The sequence below is a fragment of the Borostomias antarcticus genome (genome assembly GCF_949987555.1).
Source record: "Borostomias antarcticus genome assembly, chromosome: 11".
NCBI lineage: Eukaryota > Metazoa > Chordata > Actinopteri > Stomiiformes > Stomiidae > Borostomias > Borostomias antarcticus.
In genome coordinates this window covers 3,644,853-3,664,322 of record NC_140244.1, presented here as the reverse complement: position 1 = coordinate 3,664,322, position 19,470 = coordinate 3,644,853, and the positions used below count along the sequence as shown (strand labels likewise).

General features: G+C 44.2%; 1 protein-coding gene across 4 annotated transcripts in view; it reads right to left on the bottom strand.

Moving 5' to 3' along the window:
* slc2a9l2 (solute carrier family 2 member 9, like 2) overlaps positions 1-19,470 on the bottom strand; it is a 151,220-nt gene that overhangs the window by 47,224 nt on the left and 84,526 nt on the right. For all 4 annotated transcript variants that reach the window (XM_084445624.1, XM_084445627.1, XM_084445626.1 and 1 more), the window contains 3 exons: positions 15,517-15,704; positions 12,733-12,843; positions 3,234-3,335 (listed from right to left, as the gene is read on the bottom strand). In XM_084445624.1, the coding sequence (XP_084301750.1) occupies positions 3,234-3,335; positions 12,733-12,843; positions 15,517-15,704 (401 nt within the window). The remainder of the gene's footprint in view (positions 1-3,233; positions 3,336-12,732; positions 12,844-15,516; positions 15,705-19,470) is intronic.

Below are 19,470 nucleotides of genomic sequence, written 5' to 3'. Positions count from 1 at the left end.
GCGCAGTACTGGGCCGGTGCCGGGCGGAGTAAGAGGAAGAAGGACAAATGACAAATATGAGTGTCTAGGTAGTCTCGCGGGCCAGACGAGTCGACCTCCGGTCTGGATTGTCTACTACGTCTGGTATTCAGGCGCTGACATTTTGTTCAAGGAAGTTGGGAAAAAACGGGCGGATATCCTGTCAAAATTCCGTAGAGAGTAGTAGACAGTCCGGACCGAAAGTGATGCATTATTTTAAGAACTTCCTTTTACAAATTCTAAGCGGACTTTGGATAACACTTTGGATAAAAGTGTCAGCTAAATGACTGATGTAATGCGAACACCTAAAGACATGCCATGCAACTAGCCAAATAATGAATCTTAGCTGTGTTGCTGAAAGTTGAAGATTGAGGGTGGATGTTATATTATTGTTTGAAATTGGTTCAGTCCAACTACTGTACGTACAGTAAGCACACATTTTTTGCATGAAAATATTATTGGATTTTGATAGAATACTGTGGCAACCCGGGGCCCTCCCAGCCCAAAGTAGCTGCTAGCTGTGGGACTGCAGTTCCTAGAACCCCACAGGTTGTGGGTTAGAGAGCTGAATGACCTGATTGTCCACACCTGTCTCAGAGCAATCAGCCACTTCGCCTCACCAAAAACAGGAAAACCCAGGCCAGAAGAAGCCTGGGAGAAGAGGGGTGAGGCAGAACGCATGTTGCCTCATACAGTATGTGGATTTTGTTGACGATCTTTCTCTTTTAAACTTTAGACGATAGCTGTAGCGCCACCAGCAGGACAATTGGCCCCTTATGCCAGTTTAGGACTTCTGGCATAGGACTACCTATGTGCAAAGTTTGGTGATTGTTCATCCATGGGAAGTCAGACTTCCTACGAAGAAGAAGAAGAAGAAGGAGAAGGAGAAGGAGAAGAAGAAGAAGAAGAAGAAGAAGAAGAAGAAGAAGAAATGGTAAAAAGAAGAAGAAGAAGAAGAAGAAGAAATGGTAAAAAGAAGATGATGATGATGATGATTGGACCGGCAGCTGAGGCTGCCTGGGCCCCTTAAAAGTCATGTTATGAGTTCAATAAAACACTGAGCTCTCACAGAGAAAAGTCACAAGAGGTGAACTGCTTTCTAGGTCTCTCTACCCCCCCCCCCCCCCTCTCTCTCTCTCTCTCTGTCTCTCTGGTTTTCTCTCTTGCTTTGATTTAACTCCCTGGCGTTCCATTTAATTTGATTTGATTAGGAAAATTGTGCGTAGAATTACAAGTAGTCAAGAGTGAGGAGATGGGTCGGCGCCCTCAAATTGGTTTTCAGGGCCTTTTGATTAGGGGGTTGTGAGAGGGTAATGCTTACAGGAACATCTCAGCGCTGGTTGTTTTTATATAAATGTGTGCATGAGCACACTTACGGAAAAATGTGACGAGAATCATATCAGGCAGATAGGTGTAAAACAATGAATTGAATTAAACCCGGTCACGCACACAGTAAAAACTCTTATGATTTCACATTTTTAAGGCTGGGGATACACGAAGCTACTTTCACACAACTAGTTGCAAGTGACATCATTCTTGCAGCTTACAAGTTACACAAAGTAACTCAATTGCAATTAAAATTTGCATCAACCTAGTGCGTCGGCGCCGAAGTAGCTGCCCACTGGCGACCTGAGGGGGTTGGTTTAACTTGTGTCTTCGCGCCACAGTTACGCCAACAGACACTGAGGGAGTCAGGAAGCCGTCTCATGCCTCAGGTCGCTAACTGGCGGCCCTTATCTGAACAAGATTTACGCGTTACTAGTAACAGAAATAATATTACTTGAGGGATGTAGCGAGTTACTAATCACATTTCTGTAGTAATATTACAGTTACTTACCCCCCAGAAAGCTCACTACTGCGTTACTTTTGTTGTAGACCTACTCTGTTTATTTATTTTCGTTTTGATTTAGGATGTGAAGAACGTTCCGCGCATGTCATGTCACCATTACCAAGCAGCATTGCTAACTTTGAAAATGACAACGATAACATTCCGTGGCTGGAAACATGCCCATTTTTTTGATTTTGTGGAGCTGGAAGATATTTAGCGATGTCCCAAAACAAATTTGCAACAATTCAAAATCTCCTACAGTGTTGACTGGGGAGTCGCTCACGTCGGTGGCCGTCACCATGGTAACCAGCAGATGGTTACATTTTGGTTGGAATGTCATGAGTCAAATACTGTATGTGCATTTAGATGGCCTGTTGATTTCAAGTAGTTGCTCAGATTTGGAAATGTTGCAACTGGATGTAAATGAGTTGCTTATCAGTTGCTACAGACTTCCAGTAAAATAACTGCTACACGCATCCATGGGTTTGCTGAGAGGCAGAGTGGCAATGAAAGAAATTCAATTCAGTCAATTAATCTGGATGCTTGTGCACGTGCATGAATGTGCATGAATGTGTGTGTGTGTGTGTGTGTATCTTAGGAGTAGCCTAAGCTTACAAGGAAAACGTGCTTGTTTACTCTTTGCCAATCTCTCTCTGTCACACACTGTCCTCTCAAACACCATCGGAGAGGACATTCTTATCTTGACCATCAAGGCCCGCCTACAGGTACTGCCAACCGAATACAACCTGGCAACCTGGTATCCATCACTGGTACCCAACCTGGTATCCACATCAACCTGGTATCCACATCAACCTGGTATCCATCACCATCGAATGAATCAAGAAAATCAGTTATCTTTGAAATAGGATGTTCTTTTGATCTGTATATGGACACCTGCTTCATATTCAAACTCATTAAATACCAGCCCTTGATTGAATGTATTACGGCCCTAGGATACAACTGCCAACTGATTGGGCTTGTGTTTAAGAGTCTGGGGCATGTTCATAGACTTGTGCTCTGTGGACTGCAACTAGGAGGACTACAAAAGACTGGCAAAGTACTGCTCAGTCCCAGCAACTATTGGCAGCCTCTCTATCTGGAGAAGGAGATGTTTCATTTATCCTTGAGCGTTGACCATTTCCATATGCTATTGCTTACACCTGTTAGAGTACCATCATTATGACCTCTTGTCTCTTATTATGACCATACCTGTAGGTCTGGTTTAGCCACCATATTGTATAACCTTCTTCTAAATGTTTGGATCAGAAAAAAGGTGGTTCATTTGTGGATACAAATAAAAGCATCTAAACTGTGTCTGTGTGTGTGTGTGCGTGTGTGTGTGTGTGTGTGTGTGTGTGTGTGGACACACCAGATGGTTTGAACTGACCTGGAAATTCAGGAATACGGTGAGGAGACTGTAACACACGGCCATGGCAGAGAAACCGAATATGAGGAGAGGTCTCCGTCCAATCCGCTCAATCACCAGACCCTGGAGTGGGAGAGAGAGAGAGAGAAAGAGATCAGTTTAGTGGAGATTAGGACACTGCTGTGAATTTTTTTCAAAAATCCTTTCTCTAGTGGAATCTAAGATAAGGCTCTCGTCCAGAGTGATTTCTCGGTTGGAATTTCAACCAGGCCAATCAGCATCCTTTGAATGCGATGTCAAAATGCTTATGGGACGAACCAATCAAGGACTCCCTCTTTGGAAACGCCTATCTTGGAAAACGGCTGCAATGGGAGCTGGTTTAGACGGAATAATGAAGTGAAATGAAATGGCGAGTGTCAGGCTAACATTCGTGGTAGCAGCTACAACCTACAGTAAGCCATGAAGTGGGATTCTGCCGTGCCGTTCAGGGCTCATTGGTTCTCCTGGGTTCTCCCAGAAGAGTGGAAGCTGTTCTAGCTACAAAGGGGGGACCAACTCAATATTAATGCCTATGAATTTAGAATGGGATGTCATAAAAGCTCCTGTAGGTGTAATGTGTGCTGTAGGTGTTCCAATACGTTTGTCCATATAGTGTATATGCTTACTATAAATAAAATAATATGTTCAGTGCAAATGCCAGCGTTGCAAATCACTTTAAATCCTGTGAATGGATGTACACACTATCTCTGTCATTTCTCTGCCCAATTCCCTCGTCTTCACCCAGAACAATAGAAACAACATCCCCACTGTTTCCCGGTTTCGTCAGCAGCCCACACTGACTCTTCCAGTTCTCTCTCTCTCTCTCCGAATCTCCTGCTCTCTCTCTCCTGCTCTCTCTCTCCGAATCTCCTGCTCTCTCTCTGGTCTCTGTGGTTTCTGAATTCTTCTGGGCGTCTCTCTTGGGTCTGACCTCAGGCGTCTCAGGAGACCGCCTCCTTCTACAGTCCCCACAGGAGCCTCGCGGGCCTCGGGGGACTGCGTTCTTTTGACAGAACACGCCGCAGCCGGACTCAGTGGAACTTCAGAGCGTCAGGCTCTTCTCTCAGGTTCCGGGGTTCATGGGTAAGAGGAAAGTTGTGCCGAGGTAAGCCAGTGCAATAAAAGCCTGATATGGATGGATCAAGAAAAGTTTATATAGGAAATATTTTGTCTGGAACTTTAAAGTGGTTCTGCTTTGGATCATAATAAGTAAATAAATAAATAAATAAATGTGAAGTTATTGGAAAGTAAGGCAAGGCAAGTTTATCTGTACAGCACATTTCATACACTACAGTAATTCAAAGTGCTTGAAGTAGGATGTACTGTAAAAGTAGGATGCTTGTGTACAGGATGCCCTACTACAGTAGCCTATATGTACTTCACAGTACATTGAAAAAGATACATATTGCATGTGCAGTATGTGTGTGTGTGTGTGTGTGTGTGTATGTGCTTGCACACGGAAAGTGCAGTCCGTCTGGTGCTGGGGCTTGAGGATCTGTGAAAGAGCTAAGAGCTTGAGTGAGTGAGTGAGTTTGTGTGTGTGCGTGTCAGGTGGTCAATCATAGTCATACGTTTGGAGAGAAAAGATGATTTCTCCCGGTTCACTTTATTGGCAAAAAGCAACGTTTCGACCCTTAGGTCTTCATCAGGCAACTCGAAATATTGCTTTTTTCCAATAAAGTGATGCGGTGTGTGGAACTCTCCTCTCTCCAAACGTATGTACTCTAAGATCCAGCACCTGGCCTACTAATGTCGGATGTGCGCACAGCTCCTTTGCCTTCAATCATAGTGACAGTCATTTTTATCTATAATGCGCACCTAACTACAGTATGTTAAAACTGCCCTGGGCGCCGACCCTGAACATGAGAGAAAAGGGGGGGAGACACACAAGACAACAATCATTCACATGAAATAGGAGCATGACTAGACACACGCTGAATAACACACACATTCAAACTACCTCACGAATCGGCCTCGGAAAAGTCATGGGTTTTGAGCCTGGACTTAAAGGTCTCTAGGTTGGGGGGGCGGATTTGATGTTGGAGGGAAGGTTGTTCCACAGACGAGGAGCTGCCACTGCAAAGGCCTGATCTCCCCTTGTGGCCATCCTTGACCGTGGGACCTTCAGGAGTATCCGGTCATAAGATCTAACCCAGATAGCAAGCGGATCTGGGCCATATATGGGTCGGAACTAAGCCACAAGTGCCAGATCTGGCCTGTATATGGCCCAGATCCGCTTGCTGTCTGGGAAGAGACCCAGAGCTGGACGAGCGGGTCAGGAGATCAACGACGTTGGCTGGGCCGAGGCCACTCAGAGCTTTAAAGACAATCATGTACATGTACGATACATGTAATCATGTATTGTCTGCTTCAGTTCACACATAGGCCTTTTCCACCAAGAGGGTACCGGTTCAGTGCCGGTTCGCGAACCTAATTTTGTAATGCTTCTGAGCATTTCGACCAAAAATAAATGAGTTCGGGAACCCGAAAGCTGGTTCTGAACCGGCACCACAAAATAGTAGGTTTTTCAGTGTGAACCGTGATGACATCATGGGCGTGGGCTGGCGTACAACAGTTCGGCTCAAAACTGGTCGAAACGCGGGCCCGTTCTCTGGACAGAACCAAGGTTCCAGGAACTTTGAAACGAACCGGTTCACAAACCAGAGTTCTTTTGGTGGAAAAAGGCTAACGGTGTCAGTGTATGTTTTCTTCTAATGGTTTCAGGTTAATACATTGTTGTTATCGAGGATTGATGAAAACAGGGCAACCAGAGTTCATTCATCAAAAGTACTGTATTTGGACAGTTGCACGTTATTTGCCCTGGTTTCAAATTCGCATCAAGGGCTGAGACTTTAGGTTTTCATCCGTATCAGTTGAACCGTTTTGAAGTTACGGCGCTTTTTGTTCATAGTCTCCCCAGCTTAGGGTGCTATTTACTGTACAAAGTGTAGTAGTACAGAGCCAAAATAACAAAAACGATGTTTCACTGACTTTATACATTTGGAGTCAACTGTATGTCTTCATACTTATGTAGTGACATGTCAGATGACAGGCACTATATGTATGTGACCTACTGTGCAGTACGAGACATTAGAATTCTGTCATGTTACGTTATGAGATGGATTTGTGCGCAATGAAAGCCGGCTGGCTTGAGGCGGTGGAGGGAAGCGACTGCATAAATCTCTTTTCACTCTCACCGAGAAAAACAGTGTGTTCATCCTCCTAAGGCGAAGCTGCCAGAGCCCCGACTCTTGGCCGATATCCATCCACTGAAGAGGTCTATGAGGCGTATTCACCGGACCACCGCTCCAGTTAGCCTCTCTCAAGCTTCACCATATCTGCGCTTCCTGTTCCCTCTCAACGCCTTCGGGAGACGTTTAGGTGCGATGGGTGATTTCATTAACATAAAGCTGCACAAACAGGCCGGCGTTGACCCTACAGTAGCGCTTTGGCTGTTGTCGCCACACTGGTATATCCTCCTGACGGAATAGATGCAAAAATATTTTATTCAGCTCTCACGGAAGGTCAGTTAAGATTGCCCGGTGATGGTCTGTCGACGTTCAATTTAACTTTTCTGCCGACAAAGTGCTTGAGGCTCGACATTACCCCTAATGCAATGTGTCATGGCACACACTGTAACATCATCAGTGTGACACATACCCATAGGTGTGTTTCCTTGGCAACAGAGGCAACCCTTAAAAGGGCAATGGCACAGTTTGACAATGACAGGTTGGGGGGTCAGGAAAAACTATGACAGATGTCGTCATTTATGCTTTTTAGGAATATTCCATTCAATTAAACACGTCACAATATGAACAAAAAGGTTAATCAAGCTTTTCCTGTGTGACACAATCTTAGACAGCTTTCAGGCTGCAAAGTGTGTTTGTGTGCGTGTTAACTTAGCTAGCATGAGGTCGTAGACAAGGTGTTACATATACGTACGGTATACTTCTCAATCATACCTGATACTGTAGCAAGACTCAGCATAAACTACTCAAGCACTCGATACCCATCTTACATAACAACACCAACTGTGACTAAGCAGTACCATTGTATCAATGTAATGGTCATCAACAAGCACCTGAGGACATCTTTCCAGCATTGTTTATTTAACAACAAAGCTGATTCATTGCGATGGGCTTCTGGCCTGTGTGGCTACTCTGAGGAAACAGACTTGTTAGGTCTGCCACACCAGGACTTCTTAAATTCTTAAACATGACACACACCCTGCAAGGCCAATTAAAAGCGAAACAAAAAGTCAGCAGGGGTTTCCCCAGCCCTGTACATCAAAGCATTGTGGGAAAGGGGTGTGGAGTGTGTGAAGACGGCGTCATCACTTCACTTCAACAGCCAATCCGGTCATTGAGTGTAAGTAGATAATAGGTCACTCTTTCTTCATACACAAATATGACACATTATACCTCCCTGCTGGACAACTAGGAGAGGACCATTTTCTGCTGTAAGTGACAGTGGCACATAAAAAACAACTCTGCTTTGATCTAGGATTAAAGTGGAGAACTAAAGTGTCCGAGGCTTCACAAAACATTGCTGACAGTTGATTGACAGCCCAAGATGAAAGGGTTTCCACACATATTAATACTATTGGAAAAATGAGCGCAACGGTCAATCACCTCACTTCCCAAACAAGTTGGAGTCTAGTCTTCTTCTTTTTTTTTTACTCTGTGTAGCTGTCAATGTGTCATCTTGGACCTCCAGAACGGATATAGCCTGCCTACAGCTTTTAGTTCTAAATGAACAGCTGCAGTTCAAAGACTTAATTGAACTTAAAGTGACAAAAATGTGTCACAGAAAATTGATTTTGAACAAACCTTCTACGTGCCACATTTTTGACACGGACAGTCATCACTGCTACAGATGCCAAACTCCTCATTACAACCATCTCAGATTCCAACATCTAGAGCTCTGTAGGCCTACTGTACACTCTCACTTAACAGGCAGACCACTATAGCAAGGCAGACCACTATAGCATGGTAAACTTAATTTAATAACTGGTCATTATTTTATTAGTTAACTATTAGTTTATTAATTATTAAATATTAGTAAACAAGGTCAACTGGCGTCGTCATGAACTCTCTTTGATTCTCTGACCACAATTGACTTTTATATTCCTCCTCTACTCTTTGTAGAGTAGATACTCTAGCCTGGATGTCTGCCTATAACTGCTCAAACCCAAACCAGACTGAGCAGCTTTTCCTCCAAGGACCGGTCCGAAATCTGCTCTATAGAGTTCTACTTTCAATCTGCCAAAATACAAAAACAAACATGGTGGCCAACCTTGCCAGATAAAACTTAATCACCCTTAAAGGTCCCTTATTATGTCTGGGACCTCCAAAACATGTATTATTCTATTTTTGCTGAAAATATCACTCATATAAAGCATTCTAGCCTCTATCCCTCTGCTTCAGTCCTGTAATGTTTGCACAAGCATTGAAAAAGTTTGAGTTTTTCATAATGGGGGACAAAATGGGGGATTAAAAATGTGGCTCACTTCAATTTCATTCCCATTAACACATTCTACTGGTCAAATAAAGGGTCATATACGACACTGAAGTGGAGTTTTGAATTAAATTAATCTTAAGGCTTCTTGAAGATTACATTTCAAAAACCATTACACTTGTATCCACAATGTATCCATTCCATTCATTCAGAGACGGACCAGCATACACGTAAGTGCAAATCCCTTAATGGTCTTTCTTTCAGCACCTCGTGTCACCCACTCCTCACCTACTTGTCTTCTGTAATTAGCATATCTTAATTTCCCTGGAGTGAAGCAGAGAGAGTGAGATGATGTCCTCAGAGTGCATGCAGAGCTGGGGTACTCCCTCCCCACCCCCCCAAACTAATTAACGGAAAATGGCATGGGGAAAAAAACACCTTATAATTTTCGCTACTGTAACCTCAAAGTTTAGGGAGCTGAAATGATTTGCTGAGTGCACATTAATGTATTCCCTGGGGTGCCAGACTCCCTACTAAGCACATTCCCCACGCAGGTGTTTTAGCCTTAATGTGTTTTAACAGCAAACAGCGTCATGCGAGGGGTTTGGCCTGCAAGCCCACTTTCATGGACGCTGTAATTTCTTCAGGCATTGAGCTACAGTAGGGATATGTACGGCCCTATGCATGCATCTGGCTGAGCTTAACACTGTACTTTACAAGTAAGAGTATCTATAAACCTATTGGAGCGAGATATTGCACATATCAATTATGTTTTTAAGAACTATTACTACCTCTTTTCAGGCAATGTTTTTGACTACGTACAGTAATTCAGTTTTGAGCATGCTGAGTTGATCTGGGCACCAATTGACATCATTGTCTTCATTAACAGGACAATGTGATAACTGGGCCATAACAAGAAATTAAATTTGTAAAACCCCCCAACATTTTTCAGCAAATTTGTTTCATGTAGTGGCAATGGAGCTCAGAGCTCAGAGCCAGTCAGTAAGTAACCCTCTAATGCTTCTAATACAACGGGCAGCGGTTGTCCATCCTGTTGGCGTCCGCTGCCTTGATCCCGCTGCCCCAGACCGGATAGAAGACTCGCTACAGCCGACTGGTAGAACATGTTCCGCATGGTTCTACCAATTCGCATTCCCTCACATCCCTTGCAGTTGGCAAGTTGAGCCAAGAGAACACTTTTTTTGTGGAAAGTCATATTTTGAAAACTGTTTATTTTCGCTTCAAAGTGTTTATTCCCGGGGATGCACCGCATCCTGAAATATCTGTGCATATTTTAGTTGGCAATTACTGTCATGTTTTCTCTTTTAGGTGCCAACCTGCAATGCTCCGCCCCCAACAATCTCAGCCAATCAGTAATGTTCAGCTTTCAGGTCCAGCTCCCACCATGTCTAAGCCAAGTTCAACTGATATGAACAAGGCAGCATAGGGCCTCTCTTCAAGCCTGCCATCATGAAGGGGCAGGGAGTTTGACTGATCACTCACTTTAAATATCTGGGAACAGTCATTGACAATAAACTCACCTTTCAGACAAGCGCAGACTACTAAGCCGACTAAAAACTGAGGAGCTTCAATGCTAGCGAACACACCCCGGCCACAGTCTACAAGTCACTGACTGAGTGTTCTCACCTTCAATATCGTCTCCTGGTATGAGAATCTCTGTTAGACACAGGGAAAAGCTGACTCAGGTGGTCAACCAGGCCAGCAAGATCACCGGAGATGAACAACTTCAACTCCAGAACCTATACAATCGGTCCATAACAAAAAAAAGCAATGCAGATCTATAATGGCCCTCATCGTTCTACTGTAGCTGTTGCCATCAGGAGAGACTCAAGATTCCACTAACCAGGAAGACTGGATACAAAAAATCATTTGTGCCGTCTGCCGTAAACGTTCTAAACAGGGACATACTGTAATACAATAATAGTTGCCTCCCACCCCAAAGGCTATGCAAGTCTAAGCCAGTTTTTACTTTAAAAACAAAACTCAAATATGCACATATATTTCAGGATGCGGTGCATCCCCGTGAATAAGCACTTTGAATCTAAAATAAACTGTTTTCAAAATATGACTTTCCACAAAAAAAAGGAATTTTGGCTCAACTGGCCCCCGCAAGGGATATGTTGAGCCTATGGAGAGGATAAGTTGATCCACATGGGGTAGGTCTGAGGTAGATCTGGGGTAGGTCTGGGGCAGGACTGAAGCAGGTCTGGCGTAGGACTAAGGTAGATCTGGGGTAGGTCTGAGGTAGATCTGGGGTAGGTCTGGGGCAGGACTGAAGCAGGTCTGGGGTAGGTCTGAGGTAGATCTGGGGTAGGTCTGGGGCAGGACTGAAGCAGGTCTGGGGTAGGTCTGAGGTAGGTCTGGGGTAGGTCTGGGGCAGGACTGAAGCAGGTCTGGGGTAGGTCTGAGGTAGATCTGGGGTAGGTCTGGGGCAGGACTGAAGCAGGTCAAGGGTAGGTCTGAGGTAGATCTGGGGTAGGTCTGGGGCAGGACTGAAGCAGGTCTGGGGTAGGTCTGAGGTAGATCTGGGGTAGGTCTGGGGCAGGACTGAAGCAGGTCTGGGGTAGGACTGAGGTAGATCTGGGGTAGGTCTGAGGTAGATCTGGGGTAGGTCTGGGGCAGGACTGAAGCAGGTCTAGGGTAGGACTGAGGTAGATCTGGGGTAGGTCTGGGGTATATCTGAAGCAGGTCTGGGGTAAAACTGGGGTAGATCTGGGGCATGCTGGTAAACCTGTCAATATCTGGACATGTGTCTCTTCCATATAAAGCTGTAGTGCTTATCAAGTCATGAATACGCTATTATCCCTTAGGGCAAATTATAGCACAGCCAGCAGTAAACACAATAAATAATAAATACAATATCATTATTATTTTTTTAAACATCAGTTATTTACTAAAAGGCCAATCGCTGCAGGGATCAATGAGATCTTAAGTTAATTGGTCCTGCAATCTTGGCAGATTGTATCTCAGATGGATAACATTTGAATTCCTGGCCTTAGCAGGTCATGACTGGCTTGCTAAGTGACAAGACTGGATAACTGTACCCACAGTACTTATTTGATTTTCTTCATGTAACCAGGTTAGTGATTCTCAAATAGTAACCTTTTTTTAAATTGTGTTTGAATTCATCATGTGAGATGGTATTGCATTTTGCTTCATTATCGATCTTAGCGTCGATAGCTTTGCCATTGACTGGTGGTGAATGCTTCCCTTTTCTTTTTTATTTGAGACAATAATTCTCAAGTCAATTTTCCTCCACTGTTACCATCAACATAGAACGATGCATTACTACTTGGGGCTTCATCTGTTTCCACTTGATTGACAGATTTCCTGGATCTTTGCTTCGGCCATTTTGGATGTTCTGTGGATTTACAACATGTCTTGTGACATTGTGGACCCAGGGCCGCTGCTAGGGGGGATCGAAAGGGGCGGTCGCACCGGGCCTCGCGCTTTAGAAGGCCTTGCGTTTTGGCCGTGGTTGGACATTCAGTGTGTGGTAGTGTGTGTGTGTGGGGGGGGTATCTCCCAGACGGGCCTGTGTGGGCCGTATGCTGGTCATTTGTGTATATTTCCTGCATGGCCAACTCCACAGTAGTTACAACTTGTGATGTACTGTGAGGCATTTCCATCCGACGGAGATTTCTGTTTATACAGTATTTGTGCTTCCAGAAATGTGGCTTAATAAACTCTATGCCAAACACTAACATTCAATATTGATGACTAATCCACTGCTCCAATAGAGTAAAATATATCAAAGTGATAAGATCTCTTACACGGCCCAAACAGTTTGAACTATAAGCAGCTTCAGTGTAACTCCTAGCTCATTAGTCCGATATACAGGATATATCTTTTTAACTCTCAAAAGTAAATTTCTCTTTTAAGGTTAAGATTTGTTTGCGTAGGGTGCAGTCTGACTGCAATTATATGAGTAATATGAAATAAAACTTTCCATGTCCACAATTTTTGATCAGTGTAAGGTTGGCCTTTCATTTTTCATACTCACCGAAACTATGGCAGCCAGAGTTTCTATGCCGCCTGTGCTGAGGGTGATGTAAGGGATTAGGTCATCCTTAAACCCCGCCTCCCGCAAGATCCCATTGGTGTAGTACCAGATCTGTCAAGACATAACAGCAAATCAACCAATCATTCACAATCATTTGAAGGAATTTGACAATCAGCTTATTTAATAAAGGTACTATAGGAAACAACAGTTGATGAGCAGCCATGTTTATACAGTAACATAAAGCTGTAGAATGTACACACTGTAGTAAAGTACATCATGATGATGTTTGAAGACATTTCTCCACTTTCACCACCAATTCTAAATTACGTAGGGCCCACTACACCCCAGAGCCGAAACTGATATGATTTTCTAACTGCTGAGAATACTGTAGCAGCTGAAAGTTAGTATCAAAGTTCCAAAGAATCAAAGAACAAAAATGGTGGAACAGCAAAGTAACTTACACTTTGTGTTGCGTACCTTAGACAACTGAAACCAGTCTTAAGGATTGGAGTGGATTGGAACATGGCTGTTCAGAGTATAAATCAGACTCAAACCTTTGTGCCTTACATCATATACAGTACCTGCCATCAGATGAGTGCTGCAAAATAAGGTTTCATCAGAAATAATTGGCTCATTTTGCCGCTAAAAAGGCAGGGTCAATAGCTTGCCTGTCTAATGGATTGGAAAGAATGGCTGTTTTATGCTAATTACCAGTAGCGTTTCTATCTTATATGCCATCCTGGATGAACCCCCCCCTATGCGGTGTACTTCGCAGAGATTCGCAGTTTTTTTTCCTGCTCCTCTTGCGCCCCCGAGATGCCCATGTTGCCCATGCCTAAATACGCCATTGCCAATTACAGAGTTCAATTAGTGATTTAACGTTAATAAAGCCATTGCCTTTCTTCCCCTTGTTCTTGGTCACCTCATATGGAGATTGATTGATCCTATTCCACTCCAAATCACTTTGAGCCCTCATACTAACAAACCAGTATTAGTACTGTACCTCAGCTCGCCTCTCCTCACTTCAAGCCAAGATCGCCTGTAATGGACATTTGAGGTGATGTCATTTGAGTCAGTGGAGCTTGGTAGGTGCTTTATGGAATCTCAAGATTACTGTACATGTGTGATTCATAATAATCTGTTCATAATAACGTGCAACCTTAATTTCCAGTCCAATGCTACCTCTGCCACTTGTCTTCGGCCTGTGGGTGGGTCTCTGGGAAATAAAACTTTTATTTCCCTATTTATTTATTTGTTTGTTTGTGTTTGTTTATTAACCCGTTTTTATCATATTTGATCATGCTCAGCTTAAGTTAGTCCATGCAGGTTATGTTGCTGGCTGACTCAGCTTTGTAAACAGTTGTCATGTTTGGCAATCAATGGTTTAATTCAGTTGTTCATAAACGCTGTAAGTGACGTTATTTCAGTGTTAGGATATGTGCACTATCTACTCTGTTGTGGACACAATCTTCATCGCTTCAATCTTCATCGCCAGTTTTGTGATTGGTGGAATTTACTCCGGCAATAGGTGTGTGCTCGGTTTTGAATGCAACATACAGTAGTGTCAATTTTTAAAAAGTAGTTTTATCATGTAAAAAAAAAGTAGTTTCACTGTGTTTTTATTAGGCATATATATCCTTTATCCATACACATTTTCAGGGCTCTCTAGTTAAAAGGAAATTGCAGTTATAGATAGGTGATGAGAACTACAAAATTTCTGTCGAAGGGAGACGTACCAATATTATTGTTATTATTATTATTATTATTATTATAAAATGGTAAATGTGAAAACCTGTGCATCATCTTTTCACCCTCCCATACCGGCCTCCCTGGTCATTCAGGTGTGGCACTGAGGGGGAAAAAAAGCTAGAACTAACTAATCTAGATGCATTCAAATTCACATGAATAATTCAACTCAATAAAATGAGCCTTTAATGCTAATTTCTCTTGTGAAAGCAGATTATGATCCATCATTACCAGTTTCTCCCCGTCATGAGGCTAAGATCCTATCATTCCCTCGTCGGTCACAAGCTGTCATAAGCCTCATTTCCACTGTCGTGCCGAAGCGATACAGTGCTAAAACCACGCCGCTCCGGAACCGTTACAGTGTCTGTTTCCACCTCTCTGGCTGTTGCGTTCCCCGGAATGTTGTTTGCGAAACTAACTTACACATTTCTACTAAAGAACGGTTCTGCTTCCCCCAGTACGGTTAGACAACCGTGCCATGGGAACGGTTCTGCGAACGGTTAAGGGCCCAACCGGTCCCATGTGGAAACACCGTCGGAACGGTTACCCTGCGTGCTCACAACAGTTCGGCACGACAGTGGAAATAAGGCTATATATGGTAAGGCCAACTCGCTCATCAGTCATTCCATTTTCAGGTTGAAATGTAAATGTCGTATTTTCATCCAGCTAGGCTATGCTAAACACCCAGAACTATCAGTCTCCACCTGCTTATTCATCCTCTCCGTCACTCTCTGCATGGTTCAATATACATATTAATACATGAGGTCATATGGCTATCAACATGTTTATCTCCCAAATACTATATCAGGTCTTGAACCAACATGGCCTCCGCATGGCAACTACAGAGGCATACTGTAACTTCAATATGTAGCAGGGGCGTCATATACTATTTTCAGACCCCTCATTCTCCTGAAGCGATACGAACTCTGACCTTCTCAGCTGTAGACGGCCTGAATATGGTCCGCTTTGTCGCCGGCTAGCGCTATCCTCTCACACCAACGAGATGACAAAACTGCTGAGCAAACAAGCGGCGCTTACGGCATTGAGGCCGCACAGCTGGTAGCAGGCCATGGTGACGACCACGGTGATGACCTGCCAACGGACATCGCGGTTAGACAGGAGCTCGAGGACAGACGCCGTCCACAGGTTCTTCTGCGCCCGGCTCTCGGCGTGGACCTCCTCCAGCTCCCTGGACACATCCTCCTTCCCCAGGAACGCTCTGAAGGCTGCAAGCAAGCGACACACACAGAATGAGTTCACATCGCCATGCTGTTCCTCTTCTATTCAGTGAATAATGCTTCAACTCCGAAACGGTGCGTTGAATGAAAATGAGCACAAGCGTATCGCTGTTGTGAGGTTGCGGTTTCAGTTGAGGTAAAATAAATCAACTTTTATCACAGTTTTATAACAGCACTTTATGTCGGGAGGACGTGAAGCCACAATCTCAACAAATTCAAATGATGGATTTTCACGCAAAAAAATGAACATGATCTTAAAGGAACACTTTCAAAAAAAAAAATAAACGCCTCATCAACTCCAGCTCTCCAAAATAAACGTCTTCAGCACTGTTACTATGGCAACTAACTTTCCTTTTAAACTGGAACATTCATTTACCTGCAGTAATTGGGAATCACCGTCTGCTTGGGAGGCGAGGCAGACACCTTCTCATGGTGCCCCCTCGTGGTGCCCCCTCGTGGTGCCCCCCCCCCCCTCCGTCAGTAGCTGTGAATAACCACCGCAAGCGGAGCAAAGTCTGCCAACTGAGGGCCACCACCCAGGCCGGTGTTCGGCTGCCACAAGCAGGGATGGCAGCCGGCGGAGCTCTGCCAGCTCCCAACCCAGAATTCCGCAGCTGAACGCCGAAGGGCTCACCCCCAGTAAGATCAACGTCATCGAGCACCTGGCCTGGCACCACCAAGGCCCTCGTCATCCTCCTCCCATCTGGAGAAGAGCCCTAAATGTTGTGATCCCTAAGCCGAACAAGCCTTAAGGGGACCACAAGAGTTACCACCCCCATCTCTCTGTTATGTATCCCCTTCAAGATCCTCGAGCATCTCATCTACGACCGCGTCGAACCGATCATCGACACCGCTGCTCCCACAGGAGCAGGCCGGGTTCCGATGAGTGAGATCGATCGAAGAACAGCTTTTCGGCCAAAAAGAAGGCCGGAGCTGTCTTTATAGACGTGATGACTGCCTACGACATCATATGGCACCGTGGCCTCACCTGCAAGCTGCTTCGACTGCTCCAATCTTTCTCTGAGGTTTGGTTCGACCTACATGAGAGCAGCCACACTCACACTCAAGTCTGTAGACCACTTGTGTTGCAATTGGCGAATCTACAAAGGTGTTGTTTCTGCTGATGTTGCTGCAGTGCTTGCAAGACCCACATCTGTGTGCCTGTGGGTTTAGGAAGCCATGCGGTGGGTTTGGGAGGAGGTGGTAAGTGGCTCCTCACCAAACTGTCTTTGAGTGTAACTCAGTAGGATGTTTCATGGTTTACTTTAGAGAAACTGTCCAAATTCTATTTCGATATTGATCCTACTTGTATTCCGTGCCACCCCTTTCACTACATTTTTTGTCTGAATAATTCAACCCAACCCAGTCACTGCTATTTTTCGGAGTTCCCATAAGAGGGCAAAGATATCACACCACAATCTAATGCTTTATCCTTTGCCTCATTTCAAGCCATCAGATTTATTCTCCTGGGATTATTCCTCAACTGGATGAAAGAAGTGTTTTCCTTAATCCCTTAATCTGACCCACTCTATATTATTCACTCTTGCTCTCTTTCTCAAGGGGCGTGGTCTTAAGAATTATTATCTGCGTGATTGACAGGTTGGAAAGGTCTATTACAGCGACTACTCTTTTTTTTACTCTGGGTATTAGGATTGGGAATGGGTGATGCTGTGATCCTTGTAACTCGGGATAATTTGGCAGGAATAAGTGGCTTATTCATGTCATATTGTTGATGAGCCTGTCTAAAGTAAGGTACCCGTGCCCGCCTCTACTTAAATATGGGTATTGAGATATGTGGGTGTATATGTATGTCTTCTTTCTTTGTATAACTGTGTGGGTATACAGTGTATACCTACTTTCCACTAGGGGTCTGACTATTGAAGAGGTTCCTATTGTAACAAACAAATCCCATTTGTTTGTTTGTTTTGTTTTTTTGTTTTTTTCTGTAAATGTGTTTATTTATTAGTAATATCATTATAATGATCACCATTATTATTATTGTTATTAGGGGCCAAGCCCCAAAGGGGCGAAGACCCTATTGTTATTGATGGTATTATTATTATTAGGGGCCAAGCCCCGTAGGGGCGAAGACCCTATTGTAATTGATGGTATTATTATTAGGGGCCAAGCCCCGTAGGGGCGAAGACCCTATTGTAATTGATGGTATTATTATTATTGGGGGCCAAGCAGCGAAGCTGCGAAGGCACCCATTGTTCTTGTACCTTTTCTTATTATTATTATTCATCTTCCTCTGGCATTGGAGTCTATGGCAGCCCATAGAACCATATGGTAAAAAGTTGTGACAATTGGCACACTCATTCATGACAGTCCCCTGAGTCTTTTCACCAAGACCCATGTACACAGCTCGAACCCTCTAGCGCCACCAACATGTCAAAGTTGGAGGTGCGTTTGTGCACACAACTTTTGACCTGTAAGCCCGATTTTCAAAAACAAGGTACCGTTGGATTCCTTGGCTTAAGCCGAGTTCAACGCACCCCATGACATCATTTTCCGCCATATTGGATTTCCCGCCATTTTGGATTTTGTGAAAAACTCTCAAAATGTATCTCCTCCTAGGTTTTTTCTCCAATCTGCACGAAACTCGGTAGGCACAATCTGTAGACCGATGTCCACAAAAGTCTTACAGGGATTTCTGATTGTCCATTGCGTTCGCTCGCTGCAGCCAATCAAATTTGGCCTCTAAGCCGCCAAACAGGAAGTGTGGTCATATCTCAGCAAATTGTTAATGTATTAAAGCCACATTTGGCACACTCTTCGGGGACAGTCCCATGACCTCTGGCAGCAAGTGGCATTGCGACAGCTCAAACCCTCTAGCGCCACCACCATGTCAAAGTTGGAAGTGCGTTAATGCACATAACTTTTGACCTGTGTAACCGATTTTGAAAAATGAGGTACCGTTGGAATCCCTCGCTCATGCCGAGTTCATCGCATCCTATGATGTCATTTTCCACCAATTGGATTTCCCGCCATTTTGTATTTTGTGTAAAGCACTTAAAATGTATCTTCTCCTAAGGATTTTCACCAATCTACATGAAACTGGCTGTACACATTCTTTAGACCAATGTCCACAAAACTCCTAGAGGGATTTTCGATTGTCGAAGGTGTTTGCTCGCTACAGCCAATCGAATTTGGCATCCAAGCTGCCAAACAGGAAGTGTGGTCAAATCTCAGTAAGGTTTTGATGTATCATAACCACATTAGGCACACTCATCGTGGACGGTCCCGTAACCCCTGTCACCAAGTCTATGTCGACACCTCAAAGTCTCTAGTGCCACCAACCTGTCAAAGTTGGAAGTGCGTATATTCTGAACCGTACGCCTGATTTTCAAAACTGCGGTAGCGATTTGAATAGACTCCTATGACGTGTTTCGCTTGTTGTCTTTGATGCGCTGGTCGCATGTCCCGCTTGGCCCCCACATTGCTGCTTGCAGCTATATTTATTATTATTCTTCTTCTTCTGCCATTGAAGTCAATGGCAGCCTATAGAACGGAGTGGTAACTTTTTACCAAAATTTGCATGATGGTAGAGGATGATGTGCTGAGTCCATGGAGCACGACCCAGATCGATTAGCCAATAGGGGGCGCTATAGCAGCCGACTGAAGTTGCGAACTTTGAACAGGCATATCTCAGGCCCCGTTTGACCTACAGGCATGACACTTTGCACACATATGTCTCTCCTCATGATGAACAAATTTGCCTCAAGGACCCATAACTTCCGGTTATATAGATTTT